Below are 20,637 nucleotides of genomic sequence, written 5' to 3' on the forward strand. Positions count from 1 at the left end.
CAAAAGCTTCAACGCACAAGGGCAACGAATTATTTGCAGAAGCCTGCTGGTGCATTCTGTAAAGGCTCGGCTCCCCCAGATTAATCGTCGATGAGCCCGTGTGCTCCCGCAGGTGGGTGGCGGGTGAAGCACGCGGAGCACTCACAGCTGGGCGAACCTGTCAGCTGGGAACGATCCCGCCACCGCGGGGACCGACGCCCACACCTCGGCACCGGCTGTCCTGACTGTCGCAAGTGTCGGATAGGCAGAGCAGCTGTGGTGGTGCAGCTGCGGGGACGAGAGGGACACAATCCCGTAAAAACACGCGTGGCACCTCATAGCGCTCAGCAGATGTTCGCTCTCCTTAAGATCTGGAAAGGAGGCCTGAAATTCTGGAGGCTCTGGGATCGCGAGCCCCACCACGCACCACACCCGCTCGCCGTGTTTGCACAGTCCCAGTGGGGTCATCCCACGAAATGCACGCGGGAGCCAAGCCTCAGCGGCGACAGGCCAGCGTCCCACTGCTAGTAAGCGGCCAGGGCTGGCACCTGATCCTCGCATGCCTGACAATAAAGCCCCACCTCACCCCATCCCACAGCTGGGACAGGAAACCCCTAAAGGAAAGAGGCATCGAATTCCCAGGCCCGAGGCCAGGAACATATAAGGAGAACACCGCAGAGATCTTCTTGCTGGAGAATGAACTAGACCAGACAAAGCCAGCCCTTCTCCTTGTGGGAGAGCCCGTGTGATTTTCATCGGTCTTTCATCCCGCAAAGTTCCCCTGATGACCCTGAGACACAATCCCTGGGCCTCCAGGCCTTTGAGGTGAGGTGGGGGGCGGGGAACAGGGGAGCCATTGTTCTCTGATTAGAGCCTGGGTCTCCTCTGAGGCGCAAGATGGGCCTCTTAATATGGAGCCCCACCTGCTCCAAGTCACGGCGTTATGATGTCCTCCTCCCCTCAGAGGCCTCCCACCTGCCAACCTGCACAAAAGGCCATCCTCTCCATGCAAGGAGGGAGAGGGGATCACGTGACTAAGGGTCGTCCCTTGGGGTATAAAGGGCTCAGCCACTATCTTGTTCAAAGCCGAGCATCGTTCATCTACCTGCTTCCAGGTGGGACCTTCACGGTAGGCACCCCCTTTCTTCTGACGGGTAGGGAGCCAAAGAGGGCAGGAGGGAGGGAAGGAGGGAGGGAGAGAGACAGGGAGGGAAGGATGGAGGGATGGAGGAAGGAAACTACGAATGGCAGAAGAGAGGGAGGGAGGGGGTGCTCTCAGGGGGTGCCTGAGAGCTGGATGTTAGCTAGTCCAGGATGGAACGAGACACCAAAGGCACTCTGCCCTTACACATATGAGGAGATGCGATGCCAGAGAGACAGCACCGGCTCATGTGCCGGGGAAAAACCCACCACATCACATCAGTGGTCCTGCAGACCTGCGTGAGCCGATGTCTCTCCCCAGGGCACCTAGTGTGAAAATACAGTAATCATCAGTTATGGGCCGGCCTTCCTGAGCGCTTAGTACACACCGGGCTTGGTGCCCCCTTTAATCCTCATGACACCGTGATGAAGAGCCACCCTCCGGGCATTTACTGCCCAGGAAAATGCGTTCCAGGCAGCTTTGGTACCTGGCTCAGGGCACTCAGTACATAAAAGGCCGAGCCCTCACCCCAGGCCGGTCCGCTAGAAAGCCCTTGCTCTTAGACACTTCCCACATTGCCTCGGACTCGCTCATCAGGAGACAGCTTGATCAGCCAGGACCCCAAATAGTGCCTGCAGACCGAGGCAAGGTGTGGGGAGTCCTCGTTTCCTCAAGGACAATCAGGTGTCACTGTCAGCCCTGGAGGCCTCCTTGGGTAAATTAGGAAGAGATGGTCCTTCCTTCAGGTGGACACAGCCCCACACCCAAGGGCATCTGGCTTGGCCAACAGACGGCTGCTGGATTTCAGCAGTGGCCCGGGGCCCTCCCAGCTGGAGACTGTAGTGTGGGTGCTCCGATTCGGGTCTCCCTTGCGGGTGCGCGGGACTGAGCCAGTGCTGCCACTTCTGGCTGGCACCTGGATCACCCTCTCTTGGCTCTCAGCTGGGGACCATCAACTGCGGCATCATACCACATCCTGGCCCGTGGCTGGCCACTCTGAGGGGCCTCCCAAGCAAACGTTCCCGAAAATCATGAGAGCTATGCAGTGACTCATTGCTAGGCTGCTTGGTGGGGGGGGTCAATGATCAGCGTGGCGGTTTCCGGTGGGTACCATATGTGGCCCAAAGACTTACATCGGTCCGGCCTGCACTGTGTCCAGGGCTGCCGTGGCCTTACTGGACCTCTCTGAGCCTCAGTTCCCCATGCGGAAGGTGAGACGTGTGCCAGCAAGGGTCCTGACGAGCCCATCTAAGGCCCATGCTTAGTGGTGCACCTAGCATAAAGAATGACGCCATAAATTCAAGGCAGTGTTTAAAGGAGTAAGGTCCTGGAGTGTGTGACTTACCTGGCTTTTAAGGTGGTAAAATACACACTATAAAATGTACCATTTGAACTATTTTTAAGTATGCAGTTCCGAGCGTTAAGTATATGCAAACCACCACCATCCATCTCTAGAACCTTCTCATCTTCCCACTGAAGCTCTGTCCCCATTCAACAATGACCCCCATCCTCCCCCCACTCTTGTAACCGACTTTAAAAAAAATACATCAGAGCTGAGTCACAAGTTTGTCTGTCACTTTGGCGCATTTGCCTTCTAATAAATACATGCTTGAAAATCCAAGCAACATCTTTGCCATTCCGACAAGCGTCACCCTCAGCCTGTCTTCTTGGTGCGTCAGGACAACTGGGGGACTGTCTCCCTGGTATGATTGTCGCAGGAGCAAGAGAACAGCATCTGCTGCACGAAACTGACCACCCCGTTCATTTCACCAGACACGGGCTTCCTCTCAAACGGGGAATGGGGGCCTTTATTGTAACGGCTCCCCTCTTCCCTTTGCCCATGGACCACTGTCCCGTGTTTTCTGGAGCCTTCACTGTGTGCCAGATGCAGTGGCTGTAATTACGACTATTTCTGAGCCACTTCTCTCCATCAGGCACTGTGGTCAGTGCCCTGGGGGGAGGAGCTCATTCAGTCCTTACAACGGCCTCGGAAGCAGTGCTGTTATCATGAGCTCTGGACATTTGGGAAGTGGGACATTTGCACGGTTAATTGCCAGTCTCTAAGGCTCCATGAACTCATCTGTAAGATGAGTTTGAACAAGAAGTTTCCAGGGCCTTCTTGGAGCCCCGGTATTCTAGCATTCTCTCACGGCGTGCTGGCGACAATAGCAAACCGGACTTAGTGAGTGCCAGGAAGTGACATGGGTGCGACCCGCTGGAATGCCTTCAGCCGCTCGCCCATGGGGTTTCCAGGGCAGCCGCTCTCCATCTGGAGACGTCCCACAGCTCACCCTACATTTTCAGTCTGGTTTCGTGGCCTTGAGCAAGAGTCATTCGGATCCAAACCTCTGCAGAGCAGAGAGCCTGTCTAACCTTTAACGTTAGCCTGCTCTAGGAATTTATGTGGCTACCAGAGGGTAAAGCAGAGGATCCTGCCCATCAGATAATAGCCAGAGTACGAGAAGATGATTGAGCCGAGAGAGAATCTCCGAGAACTCATGTTCTGCCCTCTGCACTCATTCAACGAACGTTTATTTTACAGCCTCCAGAGGTCGTGCTAGGCCCTGAGGAAGGTTCACAGAGTAGTGATCCTACAACCTACAAATGTCTTCTCCTCGGGTCACCTTCCCCAATATCAATCCCTGCTCAAAAGTTAGAGCGGCCCCCCTGATGCTGGGGACAATGGCAGGGCCACCAGAACATGGGGCAGCCTTTGCCTCTGGGAGAACAAACAGCAGAAAGTGCTCCTCCCTCCAGGTTGAAGCAGCCCTGCAGAGGGCAAGCTTGGGAGTTGAGCACTCGTTGCATTTCAGCCCGTATGGGCCCCTCGGTGCACAGCTTTGCACAGTGCACAACATGTACAACCCTATGCAGCCGTGTGAGTCAACTGGGGTAGCATGACCACACTGTATTATCATTCACACTTGGTTCCAAAAACCTGCTTTACAGCAGAATACGCACAAGTCAACCATCCATCGGACATTCTTTATGGAGTTATATTCCCAGGGAGCTCAAATTATTCTAAAATCCCTCTGGTCTTGAATGTTTTTCCTTCCCTATTAAATACATGGTTGACCTGCTTGAGTGCATTAAGTGCCTACCCAAGTTAAGTATTTGCTGAGCTGTTCAGATCGCAGGGCAGGGAGCGCTGAAAGGTGGTAGGTGCTTGGACCCTGCTCGCTTGCCCCGCCCCCCAGTCCCGGAAGCATTCTCTCTGAACGCTGGGACTGCAACCAAGTATTCAGACTGCTCTGAAGCCACAGGAACGGAAGGAAGGTGGCGCCCCTGCAGGAAAGCGTGGTTTGCTAGCAGGCAGCGCCACCGTGTGGTCGCCAAATTTATTCCTAGGTCAAGTGATGGTAGGATGGTTCCAAGTCAGACTGCTAAAGGTGTATTCAGAAGGCGGCTATAGCCCAAAGCATGGGTTTTTTTTACAGTTCAATCTACAAAAGTCAGACTACAGCACTCGTTCAACTGCCTCCCTTCCCCATTAGTCTGTGAACAACTCACAGATAAGGAGTGTTTTTCCCTCACTTTGCACTCCCGGATCCTTGCAATGTGCCTGACACACAATAAAGGACCGAGGGAAAATGAATAACAAAGTGAGACCAGATCTGTGTCCTCAAGGGGCCCCTGGTTAAGTTTCCCTTTTCCAGATGGGTGGACTGAATCTCGGAGAGAGAACACGATCTCCTAACAGTCATTAGTTAGTGCTGGTGAGAGGCAAAGCTGGGACAGAAAGCCTTTCAGCCCTTCTTGTTCCCGCACTGCCCCGTGGGACACAGAGCTCCTGGTGGTTCTCATTTCCCAGATCTCTGAAAGGATCCTCATCGTATTCCGCCGACTCCTCTCCCAGAACGCTGTTCAAGCTGATGCCTCAGCCCCCATCCTCTGCCTTCCCGCTATGATCGTGCTTCTCCTTTTGAGTGTGCTGACGGCCCCGCATGGCGGTGAGTAATGGTATTTAACACCGAATTTCTGGCTTGGTCTATAATGAACATGAACACTGGGGAGGTTTGTCAAGTGTCAGCTGATTTGCTTATCACTACTTTTATCCCCTTGCCTACTGGTAATGATAAGCTACAGGTTTAGTTCAGCTGATATTTTGAGCACCCTATCCAGGGCGTGAAGTGTAGGATGGGCGACAAGGTGGAGAGCCGGGGAGAGCTACAGGCAGTAAAGGCACCCCTGGGAGGCCAGTTGGCAGCCATCCCTCCCCTCTTCCCTTTGCCCATAGACTACTGCCCTGTGTTTCGCTGGTTTCCTCGGAGTGAGCGTGTCAGCCTTCTTGACATGCAGCGGCTCCCTTTCCCCTGTGTCGGTGTGTCTGGCGGAGAGGCAAACACCTGCACCCCACATTGTAGGGTCCCTGCCCAACAAAGCCTGAAGGCACCCCGAGAAAGCTCTTGGCAGCCAGGGTAGTCGTTTTGAGTGTGCATGGAGTCGTGGCTCCGAATCTGAGACTTCAGTCTCCTTCCTCTTTTCTTTCTTGTTTGCACATTGGTGCAACTCTCAAACACCCCAACTCACTTCTTTCCTTCCTCCAGCTGATATCACTCATTTATCCAAACATTTTCTCCTTCTCTGCTCCTGTTTGGGTCAACTCAGGATCAACACGCTGAGCCTCCCTCTCTACGGTTCCCTTCTAAGTACAATAGTGAGCGTGAGTCCCAGTGAATCCAATATCGTTGACAATTCATCATGACCATGAGCCGAGTTAGTGCATCTGCGAGGTTTACCTGTTCCCCAGAAGCTCGTGAGCAGAAATGACAGCACTTCACAGAAGACGCCAAGTCCTTCTTTCAGGTCCTGGTGCTCCCAAACACCATCCCAGATCTTCCCTGCAGGACAGGGGGACACCCACTTCCAGAAAGTGCTTGCTTTCTGTGGATTATCGAGGTCCTTCATGGATGATGTTTTTCATTATCAAAACCATTTTGTCATAATGTGGATTCCCAGGGAGAACGCCAATGGCGCTGGTGAGCGGTCGTTCCACCTTTACCAAGACCTCGACTGTCTCGATCAGATTCCAACTGTGGTCTTGACTTGCCTCGTTTTTGATGATAAGACTGTGAAATAGTCTACAGCTTTTCAATTTCTTTCCTATTCTTAAATGAGATCTCGGGTGCCTGCGTGACTTAGTTGGTAAAGCGTCTGCCTTCGTCTCAGGTCATGATCCTGGGGTCCGGGGATCGAGCCCTGCGTCCATCGCCCTGGTCTCAGGGAGCCTGTTTCTCCCTCTCCTCCCCACTCGTGCCCTTGCTTTCTCTCTAATAAACAAACAAACAAATAAATAAAATCTTTTTTAAAAAAGTGAGATCTCACCCACCAAAGCCCATTCTTCTAATTTTTCGAAACTACTCTCTTCTCTAACTGACCCTTTCCTTTTCCAACACAATAAATTTCCCTCTGATCAAAATTACCCCTTCAACACGCCCCAGACACCATTTACACATCTCTTTAAATGTTTTATTTCTCTATAAATTTGAGACAATGGTCTCCTGTTACTATAAACTGTCACAAGCATTTGTGTGTCTGTCCTAGGAGGTTTTACTCTTAGACACCAACAGTGAGAGTCCAAAAATTACAGCCGTGGAAAGTTTAGGTGCAAACATACGCGTGTCTATGAGGATTTAATTGTACCCTACCTGCAGCCCCAACTTTGCAGGGCTGAGTGTGTGATCCCTACAGAGATAACACTGCCCACCCAACAAATGTACCACATCTTGGTCCAGGCACTCCGGGGGGCAAGGGCTGTTTCTGAGGCCACGAGATAGCAACCAGGAAGGGGGAGAGATCAGAAGCCATGCCAGCGACGGCGGGGCATCCTTGATCACTGTTGGGTCTGAGGCACACAGGGCAAGGCCACCAGGGAGCAGTTCATCAGAAGAGTCCCTTGTACCCCAGGAAGTGGTCCACTGCGGATTACCCGCTGAGTCACTGGCTGGGAGCCAATGCAAACCCTGCCTGGGGCTTCAGAGCACCCCACTTGCAGAGCTGGAGTTCTGCCAGACACCTCGCAGCTGTGCCCCCCAGGGCTATCTGACTCAGACTTCAAGGCAAGTTTTTGGGCATGTTGACAAAGTAGGGGGTCTCTGTGCTCTACCAGGCCTCTCTCAGGGGGGAGGGGGGTTTCTTTGTCTCTGTGGCAGGAGTGGGAGCGGCCTCTCTGTTTGCTTCCTCAGCACACACCCAGGGTAGGGGCTGCCCTCCCTCCTCTCTTCACTGAGAGCTGGCTCATGGCTTCAAAGGGCAGGTGTTGGCCAGTGGGATGTTGGTCAGGTCTGTGCTGGAGAGGGAGATCCCCTCTGACCTTCCACTTACACCGCATGCTCCCTTCTGCGGAAAGGAGAGCTCTGCACGGGCCCACATCACACAGCGAAACTGGTTCTCACTCCCCACTGTTCTCTCATGTCCGTCTCCCAGAACCTCTGGGAACAGGGCCTGGCAAAGGTGGGTTTTGCGCACCCCTGCTTGAGCTTCTGGGTAGAACACTTCATACTATGAAATACCACTCATAACCACCAACAGACCTCATCTTCCCACTCTCTCGAGATGATATCTCCTAATTCCGCTTAAATGTTACAAGGCTGGGACTCTATGATTCTTGCGAGCCATCACTTGTTGGCTGATTGGCCATTTGATGGTGTAGCTCGACCCCCAGGTGCTCGTTCGGTCGTTGAGGAGCTATCTACTAAAGGTGTGCGTTAATGTGTCCGGGTGCTGACCTTCAATACATTCCTCATTTAGTGGGGGAAACGGTCACACCAACCGATCATTGCAACATGGGGTCATAAGTGCAGTGAGAGAAGGATGTCCCCGCATTACGGGAGCCAGGGAAGGTGTCCCTACCCCAGCCCACACTGGGGTTCCGGTAGGGCTTCTCGAACTTTGCATGGAATCCAAAAACATCAGTCAGTAATGCAAAAGGGAGCAGGTCCCCCAGGCTCAGGGCACAGCACAAGCCAAGCCAGGATGGCAAGAAGTAGTTTGGTGTCTGGAAAATGATAAGCATGAGGTTCAAAGAGGGAGATGGTTTGGCAGAGCTAGACTGGGGCAGGTGGAGGGAAGCCTCAGGGGCCGGGGCAGAAGAAGATAGAGCTTCCTCCATCAGTCTCGGCTTCACTCTCGATAAAATGGCAACAGCAGAATGTGCCCCACAGTACTGGGCACAGCACTGGGTTTGAGGGGATGCCTGCAGAACCCAGCCTGGTACAGGACGAATGCTAGCTCCCTTCCCCTAGAGCAGCACTCTGGCGGAGCCAGAACTCTCCCATCCCCGCAGACCACCCCCGCAAATGCCACCCTCTGGATTTTGTGAGCCGCCAACTCAGTCCTCTGGGATCAGCAATTTCCAATCCAGGGAGCTTCTTTAGTTGCTAATGAAATGTGTGGGTGTCGACACCCTGAGAGTATGCAGTGGTGGGGGTAGGGGGCACGCATCCTTGTTAACTGAGTCCCAGTGAGCAGACCACCTCCACCTGCCAGGACGCCCAGGAGATACCAGGGAAGTAATTATCGAGGACCAGGCGGTATTTCAAGGTTGCTGCCTAAGGGGGCAGCGGATGTTCTTAGCTGTTGGCTGGTATGCTAATTAAATCGTTTCCCGAGGCAATTACTCCAAATACGGAATGTGCTAGAGCAATTATGCGGGCTCTGTGATAGGGCTCACCTGGAGCTGAAGGCTGTCCTGGGTCTCCCCACCTTCTGAACACCTGCAGGGCACTTCCCCGCGCAGCCCATGGCTCTCGGGCTGGGAGGGAATGCGCCTCAGTGGGAACATCCCTCCGTGTTTACTAGTGAGAAATCCGGAGGACCAGAGAGGCCGCTCCTGCCCACAGGCACACAGCACATCCGGCTGGGAGGGAGGCCGGCTCTGGACCCGCCTCTTCATGTCGAAGGGCTGGGGTACGGTGCACAGGAGGGCGGCTGCCTCCCCCTCCAACCCTTCCCTGGAGGGCCCGACCGCAGAGGGCCTGGGGGCTGCCCGGACCCAGGGAGAGCCCACAGTGTGTGTAGATTGGGAGGCTGCTCTCCCGCAGAGGAACACCTGCTAAAGACGTCTGTGTCCCCGAGATAAGTCCGTGGTGATGAGGAGGAAGAAGAGGAGGTGAGGTCCAGGGACTGCAAACCACTTGTCCGTGTGGAGGGGAAAGGGGGCCGTGAGGGAAGAAGTTGGTAATAATAGTCATAATAATGATGAATGGCTGGGGTAACATTGGAGTGTCCGCGACACACCTGTCAGCGCTACTTAATCCACTCTTGACCTGCTTCTTTGATCCATGATGTCAGATCTTTTTTTTTTTTTCCGTAAGATTTTATTTATTTGAGAGAGTGCATGAGAGAGAGAGAGAGAGAGAGAGTGCATGATGAGCAGGGGGAGGGGCGGAGGGAGAGGGAGAAGCAGACTCCCCTGGAAAGGACCTCTACAAGGGGCTTGATCCCAGGACCCCGGGATTATGACCTGAGCAGAAGGCAGATGCTTAACCCACTGAGCCACCCAGGCGCCCCCCATGATGTCAGATCTTGCAGGCTCAAGTTCATCTAATATCACACCATCGCTCCAGCCCCTCCCGATTCCCTGCAGACCCCCTGCTTCATAAGGAGCATTGGAGGCCCCTGGAGACACAGCCCCGCCTAGTGACCAAGCATGGGAAAAGGCCAAGTCGCACTGGCTCCCCCCCTCCCCCCCCCCCCCCCCCCCCCCCGCTGAATATCTCAGGCAATTCAAAACTTGCATCCTCTCACCACATCTCCATCATGGATAAATGCAGGGTAGGGGGCTGCGTCTCAGCGTATGTGGACCCCTAACAGCCGTTGATCATCTTGCATGCCCATAGTGTGGGAAAGACCCGTCCCTGATGACAAGCTCCCTGGGGGCTGGGGGCCTTACCTTATTTCCACCAATCTTTCATCTCAAGGCACTCCCAACAAACATGCAATCTAAATCAGAATGGTATGTTTCGTAAGCAACAACAGCTTCAAGATGAGTCCCCAAACCTCCCTATCCTCCACCAGAAGGCTACTCTTAAGGCCAACCCATTTGAAACACTGGGGTCACCTTATTTTCATCAGAGACCCAGCACCCAGCAGGTCCTAGAAAAATATACATAGAATTGAATTTACCTGCATCGCCTGGCCTGGCTGCCCCTCCCAGCAAGTGTCAGTGCTCCTGCTAACCCTTCTGTCCCCCTCGATTATAGGGGGCCACCCTCTGGACACCCCACACCTTCTGCAGGAGCTGCCTCCAGGACTCTCAAAAAATATCAGTAAGGATTCTTTGAACTCTTCTTAGGTGACTTCGGTAGAAAGTTATCTAGGATATTGGCAGGGAGAATGACCCCTTCTAAATATACCACTCACTGCTGGGGTTCTGGTAGGCAAAGTGAGTCAGATAAGGTGCAAAAGCCTCCCACCGTCTCCCCTGTGTCTGACCCATCACTGCTCTCTCCTCGGAGACGAAGTATTACAGCTTCCGTCAAAGCACGAAGGTCAGCTGAAAGGTGAACAGGGGACAGAAGTGAATGGGCTCATCGTGAAGGTTTTAGGGTCACTATTTTAGCTTCAGATTGAGCTCCGAACCTCCTAGAAGGCCAAAGAGAGAAAGACAATGTACTCCAGCGCTCTGCTTAGAAAAGAGGACCCACAATTGTTCCTTTGGCAAGGGGAAGTTTTCCTGGTGATAGATAGTCAAGATTTCTCAGCTGGGTTCCTAGCTGGGTACTGCTCAAGACCACGATGCGTAATGAACCAGCTGGTAGCATTAGCCCCAGCTAATTGAGGCTACGAATTTCGGGTTCATTTCCCACTTCGCAGAGAGGCAAGCTGAGTCAACCAAGTTCTTTGCCCATGCGCCCATGCAAGCAAAGTGATCAGTTCCACCCAGACCCAAATGACCATCCGACCTCTCTCAAAATGCCTTAACCCCCATGGGAAGTGCAACTCCCAGGCCAAAGAGAACTTCTAATAGATGTTAGGACTCATGGGCCACACTTGGCATTTGGAAGGATCGAGGCCAGGAAGCCCTGTGTGCCATCAGGCCACACCAGTCATTCCTTTTCAACGAGAGTAGGCCTGGGGGTGATCCACACATCTCCCTGGAGCCCCCAGTAGCAGCTCAGGTACAAGGGAATGGGGCTCACAGGACCTGCCCTGGCCTAGAAGCTTCTGTCTCTATTAGAACTAGTATCTCCAGTAACAGTTTCAGAGGTATAATTTCTGGGATGCCCAGAGAAGATATGCTTCAGTCGCAAGCGTTATCACACTGAGGGAGCCCCAGACAATGACTTCCCACCAGGCGTTTATAGTTCACCCATGGTCCCTGACAAGTCCAGATACACCTTATCATCCGGGGTCTTTTGTACCACCAAGCAATGTTGCCTGGTAACACAGTTCCCATCTCATCTTCTCAGGTCTCCATGGTAACCCTTGTTACTAGAAAGTGAGTCCAAGGTCAAATCTATCCTAGAGAAAGAGAAAGGGTTTTGCTTACCCTTCACAGGGGTGGGGCAGGGCGAGGAGGCAGGGCAGGGGAAGGGGAGAACCCACAGCTCTCTGATTTGTTTTCTCTACCTCCCACTTAGATATCACTTCCTTCCCTGGGGTGTTTAAAAATCTGGAAAGTGTGGCCGACATTTTTGGTAAGTTAAATACCAAAGTGCTTTTATCCACCAGGTGTCAGAGCATGGGGTGAGTGTGGGAAATCTAAGCAAATTACCAGGGCCTCCGGCTCCCCTGCTCCCGCCGCCCCAGCCCGCTCTGAGCGGTGTGATCCGGGTCTGAGGAGAGTAGCGGTGTCTTTTACTGCAGGGTGAGTCACCGAGCTGCCGGGCGCCTTCACAGTCCTTATTTCCTTAGTCCTAACCACAACCTGGCGGGAAGAGAAAGGTACCCCTGTTGCACAGGGGAGGGACTGTGTGTGATGTGCCCAGGTCACAAAGGGGCAGCTCCCCTCTGCGTCCAGAGCTTAGTTCCCTCCACCAAAGTTGTTGGATTTTCTTTCCGGAACTACTAACTATACATGATAAAATATACATACATAAAGCCTAAGAATTCCAGTGAGTGTCAAGGATTCCATTTCTCAATTACGTATCTATCATGTGACCAGCGATTGCCAGGCACCAGGATGGTTCCCATCATTGCTTTCTAAAACCCAAAATAAGGCTATCACAGGATGGACATGAGCAAGGAGCGCCGAACTGCTATTGGGTGAGACCATGCTGGCCAGAGGGCGACACTGAAAATACGTAGGTGACTAAGTGTGGGTGCCCTGTAAGCTTTTGAGTGAAAATGCATATCTATATAACACACACACACACACACACACACACACACACACACACACCCCTTACAGTGGCTTTTTCCTTCAGTACAGAATTATTTCTTCATTTTTTTGATTAGGCTATGTGGAAACAAAACACAGGAAAGGAAGTTTGAATGGGGTAGGAAAAACTAGAACAGTCTGTGTGAAACTGGTCCTCGCAGATCACTCTGGACCTCCCCCAAGTTCCCCTACGTGTGACCCCATGCGTTAGAATCCGGCCCCGTTAGTGGTTGTCTTCCGGTCAGAAAGTCCGAGAAGTGGGAGGGTGAGCATGCAGCTTAAAGTAAAACAACAACAGCAACAACAAACTGGAAATCGTTCTCTTGCCAATGGTGTTTGCAAGAGCATTCTTGTTTAGGGCGAATCCTAAATCCCCTCCCCTGAGCCCCTTTCAGCTTTGTTGCTAAGGGAGGAGGATTACATGACTGTTTGCTAGGGGGACAACCAACAGGGACCCTGGCTTCTAAACCCACCTCCCTTCAATTGTCCAGAACAGTCGTGAGTACACAGTAGGGTCTTACTAGGTTGCGAGGTGTGGGAAGTCCCGAGGAAGTCCTTCCTCCACCCTGGTCTCCGGTCCCCACACTGCTGTGCCCTCCCCACTGCTCTCTCCCCGCAGACTGTCTGGGCTCCCGCTTCACCTGGCTGCAGGCTGTCTTCACCAACTTCCCGGCGCTGCTCCAGTTCGTAAGTGGTATGAAGTGTGTGGCAGGCCTCTGCCCCCGGGACTTCGAGGACTATGGCTGTGCCTGCAGGTTTGAGATGGAGGGGCCGCCCCTGGACGAGTCTGACAGGTGAGCCCCACACGCAGGTAAGCGTCGGAGGCCAGGCTGGTACCTGGCCTTTCGGTATGTGTCTTGGTTCTCCTCATCTGCGGGGTGACGGGTTGCCTCAGCTTGAAATTGCAATGTGTTCTGTGACCTTCTCGCATCCTCGGGAGTTGTCAAGATCCTGGGTGTGTCTGATATGCAAAATTTCTGTGCAGTGTTTCTCCAAGTTTGGTCCAGCAGTATCTGAACCACCTGGATGCTTGCTAAAATGCAGATTCCAGGGACCCATCCCAGACGTACATACTCAAACTACCTTTAGCTAGACGCTGGAAGTCTAGCCCCCCCGTGACTCTCACACATAAGAGAATTATTCTTTATTCAGACAGTCCGGGCCACCAGGGGTAAAGCAACTACGAAGGTTTCTGTTTAATTTCCCACAAACATGCTTAAATAACATTTGAACACTGTGCTTAATATAAGCAGAATACTTCGAAGAGGCAAACAGCTAGCGGGGAATACAGAGAAGGTGTGAGGTTTCCAGAAGGATGGGTGCCCTCCCTGAACACAGGGAGGGGAAATGAACACAAAATACCCACTTTTACCTGTCGTATTGGCAATAAAACTTAAAATCCGAGAAGCATCGCATGTTAGCAAGGATCTGGCAAAGAGACACTGGCAGTGGGAGGGTCAGTTTGGAAAACTGGGTAGAATCTGTGTGTTACGGTGTGTTACCTATGACCCTGTAATTCCAGCTCTCTGCTCCTTGAAGAAGGGATGGCCCCTGGGCGAGTTATGTCCTTTCTTTGTGTTCTAGTTTCTTCCTCTGTAAAACGGAGGAAGTAATAATACCTTCTTCAAAGAATTATTATTTAGGGTGAAATAACCAAGCACACAGTACTGTGACTGGGACTCTGCCTGGCTTATTGAGTTTACTTACTGGGAGTATTAGTGATCGGTAGCAATGGTAACAGGAATAGCAGGGCTACATAGTACGTAGTGGTGACAGCGGTAGTAACAGTCATAGCAGTAGTAGTAGTAACAATACCAGCAGTAGCAGTTGTCATAGTAGGTATAGTAGTATTAATACCAACAGCAGTGGTAATGGTAGTAATAGCAACATCAGCAGCAGCATTAGCAACAATGGTAGCAAGATTAGTAATGACGTGGAAGTAACAGTAGCAATAGCAGCAGTAACAGCTGTCATAGTAGCTGTAGCAGTATTAATACTAATGGTAGTGGTAATGGTAGCAACAGCAGCAGCAGGGCTGGTAGCAGCAGCAGCAGTACCAGAGCTATGATAGTGATAGGAGTGGCAGTCGTAACAGTAATTGCAGCCATAGTGACAGCAGCAGCAGCCGTAGTAGGAAAGCAGGAAGTTGAGCCCGCATGTTGCTGTACTCCAGGATCCATGGCCCTACCTCGCTGGCATGATACCTGTGCCCTAGGCAGCGTCATGGAGCGCGTGCTCTCATAGAGCTGGGAAGGACAGCCCATTGTCCTTTGCAATAGATAGGACAGCCCATTGTCTGCTCTGGCATTTCTCCATTAGGACCCCCTCTTTGAACGCCTTGCCCCCAAAGCACCAGGGCAACCTCCATGCTCCCCCACACCTGTGCTTCTCTGTCCTGCACCTGCCACATGAGACAGTGCCTGCACGGAGTCTGTCTCTCACTCACCCTAAAGGGCGTCTGCGCCATGTTATGTCTTTGCACCCCCGGCATGGACCACAGCATGGGGCACATAGTAGGAGCTCAGCAAATTAACTTATTGACTCGGCAGTCAACCTCCAATTGCTTTTCAAGTTAATTAGTTAATTAATTAAACAAAAAATGACATATCCCTGATCGATCAGGAATAATGGCTTTGGAATCAAGCAATGGGTCTCTCCCATTTCCACATCTCCAAGAGAGGGTGTAAGTTGCCTCTGGATCAAAAGGGCGATTTTCCATCTTTGGGACCATGAGCAAACTGCCTCCCAGAGCCAGCCCACTGACATTCAGAGAGAGAGAATGTGATCCTGAGTGCGCAGAGTGCCAGGACGGTTTCCGGGAATTTGTTTCCTTCCAGGGTCTCCTTTACCACTTCCTCTAATTATTAGAATCCTTGTCAACCTGGCAGTCAAAGAAATGAAGCAGTAATTCACACTGTCTGAGTGATGAAAGCACGGATGGCCCCAAACTGGCAGCGCGATGCGCCACACCCAAGTTTGATGATTGTGCACAGTCCAGCTGATGGGGTTGCCAATTTCCAAACACCTGGAGGACTGGCCATTTCCACCTTGAACCTGATTCAAAGAATAATTGCTATCATTTATTGAGTGCCTACCTCAGGGCAGGATCTATATAGATGTTTTCTTGAATCCCCCAAAATTCTTGGTTAGGTAGTTTGAGAAATTTAGTAACTTGCCCAACAAGGCCATCATCTGCCTGTATAATTTTTCTTCTTTACACTGGTCTCCACTGACCTCCTGTGTGCACTGCAAGAGCCCTCTGACTCCCATTTTAGTGTCAGCCTGGCTCTGTGATCGACTTTGACCTTGGCAAGTTACGGAGCCCTATGCATCTCAGTCCCCGTGGGTGGAAATGCTCATAATGATAATAGCACTGTCTGTGTAGGTAAAGTAACTCCAATAGTGTGTGTGCACCTGGGCGTGCATGTGTGTGTGCGTGAGAGCACTGTTTGAAACAGGTCCATTCAGACACAGAACAATCGTCGGCTCCCCTCTCTTAACCCTCCCCCATGCTCTCACCTTGACCTCCCCTACCTGCTCCAGCTGCTGCTTCCAGCACCGCAGGTGCTACGAGGAGGCCTCTGAGATGGACTGTCTCCAAGACCCTGCCAAGCTCAGCACGGATGTCAACTGTGTCAGCAAGAGGATCACGTGTGGTGAGCATCTCCGGGTGTCCCTGGGGCTGGGCTGAGAGATGACAGCTTGGGAATCCCAGGCCTCCCAGGGCCTCCCCCATCATCACCGCGACTGAGGACATCATCACCCATACTCCGAGCCCCACGAGGGCTCGATCTGTGGCATCTGTCCTTGCAGGGAGCAGATGCACAATAAATGCTTTTTGAAATGAAAGAATAGTTGACGGGCAGGTTATTTGATTTACAGTTTTATACTGTAGCGATCCTGGGAGCTTGGGGAGACAGCCGGTTTTCTACCGATACATTGTGTGATAGATATGGGGTATATGGGAGCAGTTACTAAACAAGTGGGAACCTCTGCATGGGGAGGAGAAAATCTGCTTCAGAGATTGGTCATAAAAATTACATTAAACAATGCTTCCTATAAAACAGTGTTACGCTTGTTAAATGAAAACAACGCTGAATATAAAACAGGTAACACAGGGACCGGCCCGTGTGAAGGAGTCAGTGTTGGAAGAGAGCCAGGGACGGATGAGTTAGGTTCGCGGATGCTGCTGTTTGCAAGAATCCGACATGCGTCGATGCAAATCTCAGCTCTCCGCCTTACCCACCCTGTGATTCCAGGGATTTTATTTCGTGTCTCTGGGCAATCCTGGCGGAAGAATTAGAATAGGCAAAGGCACGGAGGGAACAGGTGCGTGGCACCTTGGGGGTGCGCTTTTAGAGCTGTCCTTATGAGCACCTCTTATGGGCCATAGGCTTTATACCCAGCAGATGCGATCAACCCAACCATCTTATGAGATGGGGTCATTATTCCCAGTTTTCAGATAAGGACAGGAAAGCTCAGAGAAATTAAATAACTTGCCCAAAGTCACATAAGCTGCTAAGTGGTAGAGTCAGGATTTGAGCCCAGGTTCAACTGACCCCAAAGTCCAGGTAGCGAGGACTGACTGCAGGATGGCACATCGGGAACGAGGTGAGGAGAAGCATGGGCACGAATCACTATGCGATGAACAGGGAAAACACCATTCATTCATTCATTCATTCATTCATTCATTCATTCAGCAGGTGCACACTGAGCACCTGCACCAAGTGCAAGACAATCGTCTAGCGATTGGGGCAATACTGACCTTCTGTAATCCCCTCCTGGCGGCCAGACACTGAAAATACCGAAGGGCTAGAGTCCGTTAGACAGTGACAAGAGCTGTGGAGGGAAACAAAGCCGGGGGAAAGGCATAGGGAGGGCTGGGCAGGGAAGCCTCCCTGAGCAGATGCCCGCAGAGCAGAGATGAGGCGTGAGGGGGAAGCAAGCCTGTGGCTGTCCGCGAGGTGGCTGCACCCCCAGGCTCAAGGTGCCCGGCATGCTTGGGACACAAGCCAGTCAGTCAGAAAGGGGGTGATGAGGGAGGAAAGAGACAAGCTCAGAGAAGAAACAGGAGCCGCAGCTTTTCTGTTGATTGGGAAGTCGTTGGAAGGTTTTGATCCCCCCCCCCCAAAGGACATGGTTTGCCCTGAGTTTTTTTTTTTTTAAAGATTTTATTTATTTTATTTGACAGAGATAGAGACAGCCAGCAAGAGAGGGAACACAAGCAGGGGGAGTGGGAGAGGAAGAAGCAGGCTCATAGTGGAGGAGCCTGATGTGAGGTTCGATCCCGTAACGCCGGGATCACGCCCTGAGCCAAAGGCAGACGCTTAACCGCTGTGCCACCCAGGCGCCCCCTGCCCTGAGTTTTGAATGCCTTGTTCTGGCTCCTTGATGAGAGTGGACAGGGCGGCAGTGGGGGAGGCCACAGACCTAACCCAGGCAGGAGCTGATGGGGGCTCAGCCCAGGGTAGTGGCGTGGAGGTGGGGATATGTGGTCACACTCTAAACAGGTCGAAAGAAAGTAGAGCCAATAGGATGGCCTGATGGGCCGGTTGTGAGTGTGAGAAAGGGAGTGGCCACCACTCCCAGGGTGGGCCTATGCAGCTGAAGCTCACGGAGCTAAGGTGGGTAAGAGGAGGACGCCTGCCGGAGGACTGGGGCCTCGGCGGGCAGATCGGGGTTGGTCTGGGAGCTTGCATTACCTCTCGGGATTCCAAAGGAGATTTTCCCATCTGCTCTGCCCTTGCCCTGTGCAGAGTCCAGGGACGCTTGTGAGCACCTGCTGTGTACCTGCAACAAGGCTGCCATTGAATGCTTGGCTCAGTCCAGGATCAACTCTTCCCTGAACCACCTGGACGTTTCCTTCTGTCTGACTCAGCCTGCAGGTGGGAAGAACCGGGCGCCACATCAGCGGTGGGGCTGACGATCTGGGGCAGGAGGGGCTATGGGAGCAGCTGTTGTGTATCTTCAGATGCCAGACCGGCCCCCGCGGACGCTCCCCAGAGCCGCTGCTCTAAACAGGCTTCCCAATGTGTTTCTTTGCAGAGACAACCAGCACGGAAGAGCTGACGACGCTTCTGCCCAGAGGTTAGGCCTCCTAGGGAAGCTGCTTTTACTTGGACCACGGGGGCCAGAGTGCAGAGGGAGCCAAGGCATACCTCCCCTCCACAGGGCCGCTGGAGTGACCCACGGCACTAGAGCTGTCTCCGCCTTTCCCTGGCCAGGGGTCACATGTCCCCTTTCGAGACAGGGTGGGCTCTTAGTATCTGTCTACTGAGATAAGCAGGTGATCATTCCTACTTAAGACATGCATCTTATGGAAAATGCGAGAGTTAAGCTTCTACCTGTCATTCCTTGTTCACCAAAGTTTGCGTGATCTCTCAGTCCCAAAGGAAAGTTCCAGGTACATGCTGGCAGAGCACCCCTCCTTCCTTCCTTGGGCTGGGGTCTCCTTCCCAGCGCTGCAGCATGTGTTAAAGGAGCTGACACCAGTGTGTCCCCATGCGCACGTGTGCAAGGGTGTGCTGGGGCAGATATGTGCACATGTGTGAGTAGGAGTGAGTGTGCGAGTCCTACCTCTACTATCTTCGGAGTCTGGCGCTCTATTTTCTGTGCCATCTGCCTCCCTTTGGAACAGAAGTCTTCCCAAGTAGGGACGACCTATCCCACAGCCACAAACGCTCGGGGTCTGCAGGCCTTTCGTCACCACAGCCTGGGTCTGCTAGTGTCACCTCTCCGGCCAGAACCCAGCACTGTCTGGAGTCGCTCCTGAGCTGGGGCCCTGCTGGGCACCCCACGCCCCAGGAGATGTGCAGAGGCAGCGGAAGCCTAGGACAGAACCAACAGCCCTTGTCTGGCAACACCTCTCAGGGCCCCCTTCCTCCCTTGGTCCAGCAGTCCCAACCTGTCCTCTGAGACTCGTGGCACTTGGTTTAGACACTAAGTTCCACCAGTCACTGATGTGGAAGCTTTCTTTTTCAGTGGTTCCTGTGGAGCCCACAGACGCCAACGCAATGGCCCTTTCAGGAGAAGGTGAGCACGAGGGGGCTGCTGTGTAACCCAAATACTCACGTTTGGAATATACCCCCTGCCTACTGACTGGAATTAGCTCCCTTAAGATGCCCCCTGCTTGGGTTTGCATTGAAACTGCCCCCAGATCATTCCAGAGCCACTCCCAGTTCTCCTGCCCCCCAAATCTCTGCTCTCTATGCTCTGCTTTCTCCCACACCCCTATTCCCACCTCAGTAGAATTATAAGATGCAGGACAGCCACCCTCAACCATCTGAAGTTGAATTTCAGATGAACAACAAATATTTTTTTTAGTATAAGTATATCCCAGAATTCGCATGGGATATACTTATACTAAAAATTGATGGGTTGTTCATGTGAAATCTAAAATTTCACTGGGCATTCTGTATTTTTATTTGCCAAGCTTGGCAACCCTATGCCTCGGGGGGCTCGCTCCACACGACCACCTCCACACAATTTCCCTCCTCTGCTGCTGCTATGAGAACAGAAGCAGAGGCTCATGGTGCAGCTCCTCCCTGGCTGTCCTCCGTGTCCAAGGGCATCGCATCCCCGACAGCTCCCGGATCGGACTCCAGGTCTAGAAAAAAGAAGACATGGCACTTACTCGAGGCCAAAACTTCACCATGCGCCCTGCCCGCACAGCAACCACTCCCAGTAGGGATTGATGGCGGCTAGTGGCCATTTCCATCCTAAACTGAGGACAGATTTGTCCCCCAACACACACGCACTCACATGCATGACCTAGCAGTGCCCACAAATGTGCTCCAGAAAAGGAGGCAGTCTGAGTGCAGGCACAGACATCCGTTACGGAGGGAAAAGGTATAGGGCTCACGATTGTTCTCACCGCTGTGGAAGGAAACACTTACGTTTGGGACTCAGGCAGCTTTGGGATGGAATCCTGGCTTTCCCATTTTTCAGCTGTAGAACTCTGGAAGCATGGTTTGACCTCTCGAAGCTTCAATTTCTTCCTTTCGGATAGCAGGGATTGGCTTTTTTTTTTTTTTTTTTCCGTAATGGGCCAGAGGGTAAATGTTTTGGACTTTGTGGGCCATACAGTCTTGGTCACAATGACCCAAGTCTGCCATCGTAGCGGGACAACAGCCACAGACAATCCGAAACTGGGTGGGTGCGCCTGTATTCATCTGAAGCTTCATTTACAAAAACA

General features: G+C 52.4%; 1 protein-coding gene across 1 annotated transcript in view; it reads left to right on the plus strand.

Moving 5' to 3' along the window:
• The first annotated feature begins 5,024 nt into the window (after positions 1-5,024).
• Positions 5,025-20,637, plus strand: part of OC90 (otoconin 90) — a 29,844-nt gene continuing 14,231 nt past the window's right edge. The window contains exons 1-8 of the mRNA XM_087864892.1: positions 5,025-5,070; positions 10,324-10,389; positions 11,704-11,760; positions 13,063-13,237; positions 15,987-16,099; positions 18,200-18,328; positions 18,489-18,530; positions 19,425-19,475. Of these exons, the coding sequence (XP_087721018.1) occupies positions 5,025-5,070; positions 10,324-10,389; positions 11,704-11,760; positions 13,063-13,237; positions 15,987-16,099; positions 18,200-18,328; positions 18,489-18,530; positions 19,425-19,475 (679 nt within the window). The remainder of the gene's footprint in view (positions 5,071-10,323; positions 10,390-11,703; positions 11,761-13,062; positions 13,238-15,986; positions 16,100-18,199; positions 18,329-18,488; positions 18,531-19,424; positions 19,476-20,637) is intronic.

This window comes from Ursus americanus, chromosome 9, assembly GCF_024610735.1.
Source record: "Ursus americanus isolate L20-20 chromosome 9, mUrsAme1.1.p, whole genome shotgun sequence".
NCBI classification, from domain to species: domain Eukaryota; kingdom Metazoa; phylum Chordata; class Mammalia; order Carnivora; family Ursidae; genus Ursus; species Ursus americanus.